The 9,199-nt window shown below is 63.5% G+C and overlaps 1 protein-coding gene across 1 annotated transcript in view; it reads left to right on the forward strand.

Annotated features, from left to right (window-relative positions):
- Positions 1 to 7,158, forward strand: part of LOC142477626 (ataxin-7-like protein 3) — a 17,036-nt gene extending 9,878 nt beyond the window's left edge. Inside the window, 2 exon segments of the mRNA XM_075582328.1 lie at positions 1,975 to 2,146; positions 6,969 to 7,158. Of these exon segments, the coding sequence (XP_075438443.1) occupies positions 1,975 to 2,146; positions 6,969 to 7,143 (347 nt within the window). The 3' untranslated portion in view covers positions 7,144 to 7,158.
- Positions 7,159 to 9,199: the final 2,041 nt, after the last annotated feature.

Below are 9,199 nucleotides of genomic sequence, written 5' to 3' on the forward strand. Positions count from 1 at the left end.
CCCCACCCACACCCCCCCCCCCCACCCACACACCCACCCCCCCCAACCCCACACCCACCCCCCCACCCTCACACCCCCCCCCCCCACCCCACACTCCCACCCCCCCCCCACCCCACTCCCCCCCCCCCACCCACTTCCCCCCCCCCCAACCCACTCCCACCCCCCCCCCACCCCACTCCCCCCCCCCCCACACCCCACCCCTCCCCCCCACCCCTCCCCCCCCCCACCCACTCCCTCCCCCCCCTACCCACACTCCCTCCCCCCACCCACACACCCTCCCCCCCCACCCACTTCCCTCCCCCCCTACCCACTCACCCACCCCCCCCCACCACACACCCTCCCCCCCCCCACCTCTCTCCCTCCCCCCACCCACACTCCCACCCCCCTACCCCACCTTTCCCACCCCCCTACCCTCTTCCCTCCCCCTACCCTCATTCCCACCCCCCTACCCACATTCCCTCCCCCTCTACCTCTTCCCTCCCCCCCTACCCTCATTCCCTCCCCCCACCCTCTTTCCCTCCCCCCCTACCCACTTTCCCTCCCCCCTACCCTCTTCCCTCCCCCCCCTACCCACTTACCCTCCCCCCCTACCCACTTACCCCCCCCACCCTCTTTCCCTCCCCCCTACCCTCTTTCCTCCCCCCCTACCCTCTTTCCCTCCCCCCCTACCCTCTTTCCCTCCCCCCCTACCCTCTTTCCCTCCCCCCCTACCCTCTTTCCCTTCCCCCCCACCCTCTTTCCCTTCCCCCCTACCCTCTTTCCCCTCCCCCCTACCCTCTTCCCTCCCCCCCTACCCTCTTTCCCTCCCCCCCACCCTCTTTCCCTCCCCCTTTTCCCTCCCCCCTACCCTCTTTCCCTCCCCCCACCCCCTACCCTCTTTCCCTCCCCCCCTACCCTCTTTGCCTCCCCCTACCCTCTTTCCCTCCCCCCTACCCTCTTACCCTCCCCCCTACCCCTCTTTCCCTCCCCCCTACCCTCTTTGCCTCCCCCTACCCTCTTTCCCTCCCCCCCTACCCTCTTTCCCTCCCCCTCTACCCTCTTTCCCTCCCCCCTACCCTCTTTCCCTCCCCCTACCCTCTTTCCTCCCCCTACCCTCTTTCCCTCCCCCCTACCCTCTTTCCCCCCCCCTACTCTCTTTCCCTCCCCCTCCCCCCCTACCCCCCTACCCTCTCTCCCTCCCCCCCTACCCTCTTTCCCTCCCCCCTACCCTCTTTCCCTCCCCCCCACCCTCTTTCCCTCCCCCCCACCCTCTTTCCCTCCCCCCTTTTCCCTCCCCCCTCCCCCCTTTTCCCTCCCCCTACCCTCTTTCCCTCCCCCCCACCCTCTTTCCCTCTTTCCCTCCCCCTACCCTCTTTCCCTCCCCCCTACCCTCTTTCCCTCCCCCCACCCCCTTTCCCTCCCCCCTACCCTCTTTCCCTCCCCCCTACTCTCTTTCCCTCCCCCTCCCCTCTCTCCCTCCCCCCCTACCCTCTTTCCCTCCCCCCTACCCTCTTTCCCTCCCCCCTACCCTCTTTCCCTCCCCCCTACTCTCTTTCCCTCCCCTCCCCTCCTACCCTCTCTCCCTCCCCACCCTCTCTCCCTCCCCCCACCCTCTCTCCCTCCCCCCCACCCTCTCTCCTCCCCCCCCCCTCCCCCCCCCCTACCCTCTTTCCCTCCCCCCACCCTCTTTCCCTCTTTCCCTCCCCCCTACCCTCTTTCCCTCCCCCTACCCTCTTTCCCTCCCCCCACCCCCTTTCCCTCCCCCCTACCCTCTTTCCCTCCCCCCTACTCTCTTTCCCTCCCCCTCCCCTCTCTCCCTCCCCCCCTACCCTCTTTCCCTCCCCCCTACCCTCTTTCCCTCCCCCCTACCCTCTTTCCCTCCCCCCTACTCTCTTTCCCTCCCCCTACCCTCTCTCCCTCCCCCCACCCTCTCCCTCCCCCCCACCCTCTCTCCCTCCCCCCCACCCTCTCTCCCTCCCCCCCTACCCTCCCCAGAAATAGTAGACCAACCGGGCGTGGATATCTTTGGGCAGGTTTATAACCAGTGGAAGAACAAAGAGTGCGTTTGCCCCAACTGCAACCGCAGCATCGCCGCCTCCAGGTTCGCCCCGCACCTGGAGAAGTGCCTGGGCATGGGGCGCAACAGCAGCCGCATCGCTAACCGGAGGTATACACCCCGCGCGCACCGCCTCCCGCCCCTCCCCCCTCCCTCCCTCCCTCCCCCTCCCCCCCCCTCCCTCCCCCCGCACCTGGAGAAGTGCCTGGGCATGGGACGCAACAGCAGCCGCATCGCTAACCGCAGGTACGCACCCCGCGCGCACCGCCTCCCGCCCCTCCCCCCTCCCTCCCTCCCTCCCCCTCCCCCCCCCTCCCTCCCCCCGCACCTGGAGAAGTGCCTGGGCATGGGGCGCAACAGCAGCCGCATCGCTAACCGCAGGTACACACCCCCGCGCGCACCGCCTCCCCCCCCTCCCCCCCTCCCTCCCTCCCTCCCCCCTCCCCCCCCCTCCCTCCCCCCGCACCTGGAGAAGTGCCTGGGCATGGGACGCAACAGCAGCCGCATCGCTAACCGCAGGTACGCACCCCGCGCGCACCGCCTCCCCCCCCTCCCCCCTCCCCCTCCTCCCTCCCCCCCCCCCCCGCCCCCCGCACCTGGAGAAGTGCCTGGGGATGGGACGCAACAGCAGCCGCATCGCTAACCGCAGGTACGCACCCCGCGCGCACCGCCTCCCCCCCTCCCCCTCCCTACCCCCCCCCCCCCGCCCCCCGCACCTGGAGAAGTGCCTGGGGATGGGACGCAACAGCAGCCGCATCGCTAACCGCAGGTACACACCCCGCGCGCACCGCCTCCCCTCCTCCCCCCTCCCCCCCCTCCTCCCTCCCCCCCCCCCCCCGCCCCCGCACCTGGAGAAGTGCCTGGGCATGGGACGCAACAGCAGCCGCATCGCTAACCGCAGGTACACACCCCGCGCGCACCGCCTCCCCCCCCTCCCCCCTCCCTCCCTCCCTCCCCCTCCCCCCCCCTCCCTCCCCCCGCACCTGGAGAAGTGCCTGGGCATGGGACGCAACAGCAGCCGCATCGCTAACCGCAGGTACACACCCCGCGCGCACCGCCTCCCCCCTCCCCCTCCCTCCCCCCCTCCCCCTCCCCCCCTCCCCCCCCCCGCACCTGGAGAAGTGCCTGGGCATGGGACGCAACAGCAGCCGCATCGCTAACCGGAGGTACACACCCCGCGCGCACCGCCTCCCCTCCTCCCCCCTCCCCCTCCTCCCTCCCTCCCCCCGCCCCCCGCACCTGGAGAAGTGCCTGGGGATGGGACGCAACAGCAGCCGCATCGCTAACCGGAGGTACACACCCCGCGCGCACCGCCTCCCCTCCTCCCCCCTCCCCCTCCTCCCTCCCCCCCTCCCCCCCCCGCCCCCCGCACCTGGAGAAGTGCCTGGGGATGGGACGCAACAGCAGCCGCATCGCTAACCGCAGGTACACACCCCGCGCGCACCACCTCCCCTCCCTCCCTCCCTCCCTCCCCCTCCCCTCCTCCCCCCGCCCCCCGCACCTGGAGAAGTGCCTGGGCATGGGACGCAACAGCAGCCGCATCGCTAACCGCAGGTACACACCCCGCGCGCACCGCCTCCCCCCTCCCCCTCCCTCCCCCCCTCCCCCTCCCCCCCTCCCCCCCCCCCGCACCTGGAGAAGTGCCTGGGCATGGGACGCAACAGCAGCCGCATCGCTAACCGGAGGTACACACCCCGCGCGCACCGCCTCCCCCCCTCCCCCCTCCTCCCCCCTCCCTCCCCCCCTCCCCCCCCCCCCCGCACCTGGAGAAGTGCCTGGGCATGGGACGCAACAGCAGCCGCATCGCTAACCGCAGGTACACACCCCGCGCGCACCACCTCCCCTCCCTCCCTCCCTCCCTCCCCCTCCCCTCCTCCCCCCGCCCCCCGCACCTGGAGAAGTGCCTGGGCATGGGACGCAACAGCAGCCGCATCGCTAACCGCAGGTACACACCCCCGCGCGCACCGCCTCCCCCTCCCCCTCCCTCCCCCCCTCCCCCTCCCCCCCTCCCCCCCCCCCGCACCTGGAGAAGTGCCTGGGCATGGGACGCAACAGCAGCCGCATCGCTAACCGGAGGTACACACCCCGCGCGCACCGCCTCCCCCCCTCCCCCCTCCTCCCCCCCTCCCTCCCCCCCTCCCCCCCCCCCCGCACCTGGAGAAGTGCCTGGGCATGGGACGCAACAGCAGCCGCATCGCTAACCGGAGGTACACACCCCGCGCGCACCGCCTCCCCCCCTCCCCCCTCCCTCCCCCTCCCTCCCTCCCTCCCTCCCCCCCTCCCCCCCCCCCCGCACCTGGAGAAGTGCCTGGCATGGGACGCAACAGCAGCCGCATCGCTAACCGGAGGTACACACCCCGCGCGCACCGCCTCCCCCCCTCCCCCCTCCCTACCCCCCCCCCCCCCCGCACCTGGAGAAGTGCCTGGGCATGGGACGCAACAGCAGCCGCATCGCTAACCGCAGGTACGCACCCCGCGCGCACCGCCTCCCCCCCCTCCCCCCTCCCCCCCCTCCCTACCCCCCCCACCCCCCGCACCTTCTCTCTTCCCTCCCCCTCTCCTCTCTTCCCTCCCCCTCTCCTTCTCTCTTCCTTCTCTCTTCCCCCCTCTCCTTCTCCTCTTCCCCCCCCTCTCCTTCTCTCTTCCCCCCCTCTCCTTCTCTCTTCCCCCCCCCTCTCCTTCTCTCTTCTCCCCCTCTCCTTCTCTCTTCCCCCCCTCCTTCTCTCCCCCCTCTCCTTCACTCTTCCCCCCTCCTTCACACTCCCCCCCACTTCATCTCTCTTCCCCCCTCACTCCTTCTCTCTTCCCCCTCTCCTTCACACTTCCCCCCCCTCTCCTTCTCACTTCCCCCTCTCCTTCTCTCTTCCCCCCCTCTCCTTCTCTCTTCCCCCCCTCTCCTTCTCTCTTCCCCCCTCACCTTCTCTCTTCCCCCCCCTCTCCTTCTCTCTTCCCCCCCTCTCCTTCTCTCTTCCCCCCCTCTCCTTCTCTCTTCCCCCCCCTCTCCTTCTCTCTTCCCCCCCCTCTCCTTCTCTCTTCCCCCCCTCTCCTTCTCTCTTCCCCCCCTCTCCTTCTCTCTTCCCCCCCTCTCCTTCTCTCTTCCCCCCTCTCCTTCTCTCTTCCCCCCTCTCCTTCTCTCTTCCCCCCTCTCCTTCTCTCTTCCCCCCCTCTTCTTCTCTCTTCCCCCCCTCTCCTTCTCTCTTCCCCCCCGCTCCTTCTCTCTTCCCCACCCTCTCCTTCTCTCTTCCCCCCCTCTCCTTCTGTCTTCCCCCCTCTCCTTCTCTCTTCCCCCCCCCTCTCCTTCTCTCTCCCCCCCTCTCCTTCTCTCTTCCCCCCCCCCTCTCCTTCTCTCTTCCCCCCCCCCCTCTCCTTCTCTCTTCCCCCCCCTCCCCTTCTCTCTTCCCCCCCCCCTCCCCTTCTCTCTTCCCCCCCCTCTCCTTCTCTCTCCCCCCCCTCTCCTTCTCTCTTCCCCCCCTCTCCTTCTCTCTTTCCCCCCCCCCTCTCCTTCTCTCTTCCCCCCCCCCTCCTTCTCTCTTCCCCCCCCCTCCTTCTCTCTTCCCCCCCCCTCTCCTTCTCTCTTCCCCCCTCTCTCCTTCTCTCTTCCCCCCCCCTCTCTTCTCTCTTCCCCCCCTCTCCTTCTCTCTTCCCCCCCCTCTCCTTCTCTCTTCCCCCCCTCTCCTTCTCTCTTCCCCCCCCTCTCCTTTTCTCTCCCCCCCTCTCCTTCTCTCTTCCCCCCCCTCTCCTTCTCTCTTCCCCCCCCTCTCCTTCTCTCTTCCCCCCCCTCTCCTTCTCTCTTCCCCCCCCTCTCCTTCTCTCTTCCCCCCCCTCTCCTTCTCTCTTCCCCCCCTCTCCTTCTCTCTTCCCCCCCTCTCCTTCTCTCTTCCCCCCCTCTCCTTCTCTCTTCCCCCCCCTCTCCTTCTCTCTTCCCCCCTCTCCTTCTCTCTTCCCCCTCTCCTTCTCTCTTCCCCCCCCTCTCCTTCTCTCTTCCCCCCCCTCTCCTTCTCTCTTCCCCCCTCTCCTTCTCTCTCCCCCCCCCTCTCCTTCTCTCTTCCCCCCCTCTCCTTCTGTCTTCCCCCCCTCTCCTTCTCTCTTCCCCCCCCTCTCCTTCTCTCTCCCCCCCTCTCCTTCTCTCTTCCCCCCCTCTCCTTCTCTCTTACCCCCCCCCCTTCTCTCTTCCCCCCCCTCTCCTTCTCTCTCCCCCCCCTCTCCTTCTCTCTCCCCCCCCCTCTCCTTCTCTCTTTCCCCCCCCCTCTCCTTCTCTCTTCCCCCCCCCTCTCCTTCTCTCTTCCCCCCCCCCTCCTTCTCTCTTCCCCCCCCTCTCCTTCTCTCTTCCCCCCCTCTCTCCTTCTCTCTTCCCCCCCTCTCCTTCTCTCTTCCCCCCCTCTCCTTCTCTCTTCCCCCCCTCTCCTTCTCTCTTCCCCCCCCTCTCCTTCTCTCTTCCCCCCCTCTCCTTCTCTCCCCCCCCTCTCCTTCTCTCTCCCCCCCCTCTCCTTCTCTCTCCCCCCCTCTCCTTCTCTCTTCCCCCCCTCTGCTTCTCTCTTCCCTCCCCCTCTGCTTCTCTCTTCCCCTCTCCTTCTCTCTCCCTCCCCCTCTCCTTCTCTCTTCCCTCCCCCGCTCCTTCTCTCTTCCCATCCCCCTCTCCTTTTCTCTTCCCCCTCCTTCTCTCTTCCCCCTCCTTCTCTCTCCCCCCCCCTCTCCTTCTCTCTTCCCTCTTCCCCCCCTCTCCTTCTCTCTTCCCCCCTCTCCTTCTCTCTTCCCCCTCTCCTTCTCTCTCCCCCCCCTCTCCTTCACTCCCCCCCTCTCCTTCTCTCTTCCCCTCTCCCCCTTCCCCACCTCTCCTTCTCTCTTCCCCCCCTCTCCCCCTTCCCCCTCTTTCCTTCACTCCCCCCCCCCTCTCCTGGCTCCGTCAGTAACAGTGAGTTACTCGCTCCCCCAGAATCGCCAGCAGCAACAACATGAACAAGTCCGAGAGCGACCAAGAGGATAACGACGATGTTAACGATAACGACTGGTCATATGGATCGGAGAAGAAAGGGACATTCAATCCTTCCGGGGGTAATTATTACTCACGCTCACTCCAATGTGTGTCACTCAATCCGTCCCGGGGGTAATTATTACTCACGCTCACTCCAATGTGTGTCACTCAATCCGTCCGGGGGTAATTATTACTCACGCTCACTCCAATGTGTGTCATTCAATACGTCCCGGGGTAATTATTACTCACGCTCACTCCAATGTGTGTCATTCAATCCGTCCCGGGGTAATTATTACTCACGCTCACTCCAATGTGTGACATTCAATCCGTCCGAGGTAATTATTACTCACACTCCAATGTGTGTCACTCAATCCGTCCGGGGGTAATTATTACTCACGCTCACTCCAATGTGTGTCATTCAATCCGTCCGGGGGTAATTATTACTCACGCTCACTCCAATGTGTGTCACTCAATCCGTCCGGGGGTAATTATTACTCACGCTCACTCCAATGTGTGTCATTCAATCCGTCCGGGGGTAATTATTACTCACGCTCACTCCAATGTGTGACATTCAATCCGTCCGGGGGTAATTATTACTCACGCTCACTCCAATGTGTGTCACTCAATCCGTCCCGAGGTAATTATTACTCACGCTCACTCCAATGTGTGTCATTCAATACGTCCCGGGGTAATTATTACTCACGCTCACTCCAATGTGTGTCATTCAATCCGTCCCGGGGTAATTATTACTCACGCTCACCTCCAATGTGTGTCATTCAATCCGTCCCGGGGTAATTATTACTCACGCTCACTCCAATGTGTGTCACTCAATCCGTCCGGGGGTAATTATTACTCACACTCACTCCAATGTGTGTCATTCAATCCGTCCGGGGGTAATTATTACTCACGCTCACTCCAATGTGTGTCATTCAATCCGTCCGGGGGTAATTATTACTCACGCTCACTCCAATGTGTGTCACTCAATCCGTCCGGGGGTAATTATTACTCACGCTCACTCCAATGTGTGTCATTCAATCCGTCCGGGGGTAATTATTACTCACGCTCACTCCAATGTGTGACATTCAATCCGTCCGGGGGTAATTATTACTCACGCTCACTCCAATGTGTGTCACTCAATCCGTCCCGAGGTAATTATTACTCACGCTCACTCCAATGTGTGTCATTCAATCCGTCCGGGGGTAATTATTACTCACGCTCACTCCAATGTGTGACATTCAATCCGTCCGGGGGTAATTATTACTCACGCTCACTCCAATGTGTGACATTCAATCCGTCCGGGGGTAATTATTACTCACACTCACTCCAATGTGTGTCACTCAATCCGTCCGGGGGTAATTATTACTCACGCTCACTCCAATGTGTGTCATTCAATCCGTCCGGGGGTAATTATTACTCACGCTCACTCCAATGTGTGTCATTCAATCCGTCCGGGGTAATTATTACTCACGCTCCAATGTGTGTCATTCAATCCGTCCGGGGGTAATTATTACTCACGCTCACTCCAATGTGTGTCATTCAATCCGTCCGGGGTAATTATTACTCACGCTCACTCCAATGTGTGTCACTCAATCCGTCCGGGGGTAATTATTACTCACACTCACTCCAATGTGTGTCATTCAATCCGTCCGGGGGTAATTATTACTCACGCTCACTCCAATGTGTGTCACTCAATCCGTCCGGGGTAATTATTACTCACACTCACTCCAATGTGTGTCATTCAATCCGTCCGGGGTAATTATTACTCACGCTCACTCCATGTGTGTCACTCACTCCGTCCGGGGTAATTATTACTCACACTCACTCCAATGTGTGTCATTCAATCCGTCCTGGGGTAATTATTACTCACACTCACTCCAATGTGTGTCACTCAATCCGTCCGGGGGTAATTATTACTCACACTCACTCCAATGTAGTGTCATTCAATCCGTCCTGGGGGTAATTATTACTCACACTCACTCCAATGTGTGTCATTCAATCCGTCCGGGGTAATTATTACTCACGCTCACTTCCAATGTGTGTCATTCAATCCGTCCCGGGGGTAATTATTACTCACACTCACTCCAATGTGTGTCACTCATCCGTCCCGAGGTAATTATTACTCACACTCCAATGTGTGTCACTCAATCCGTCCCGAGGTAATTATTACTCACACTCACTCCTATGTGTGTCAT

This window comes from Ascaphus truei, unplaced genomic scaffold, assembly GCF_040206685.1.
Source record: "Ascaphus truei isolate aAscTru1 unplaced genomic scaffold, aAscTru1.hap1 HAP1_SCAFFOLD_2231, whole genome shotgun sequence".
Lineage (NCBI taxonomy): Eukaryota > Metazoa > Chordata > Amphibia > Anura > Ascaphidae > Ascaphus > Ascaphus truei.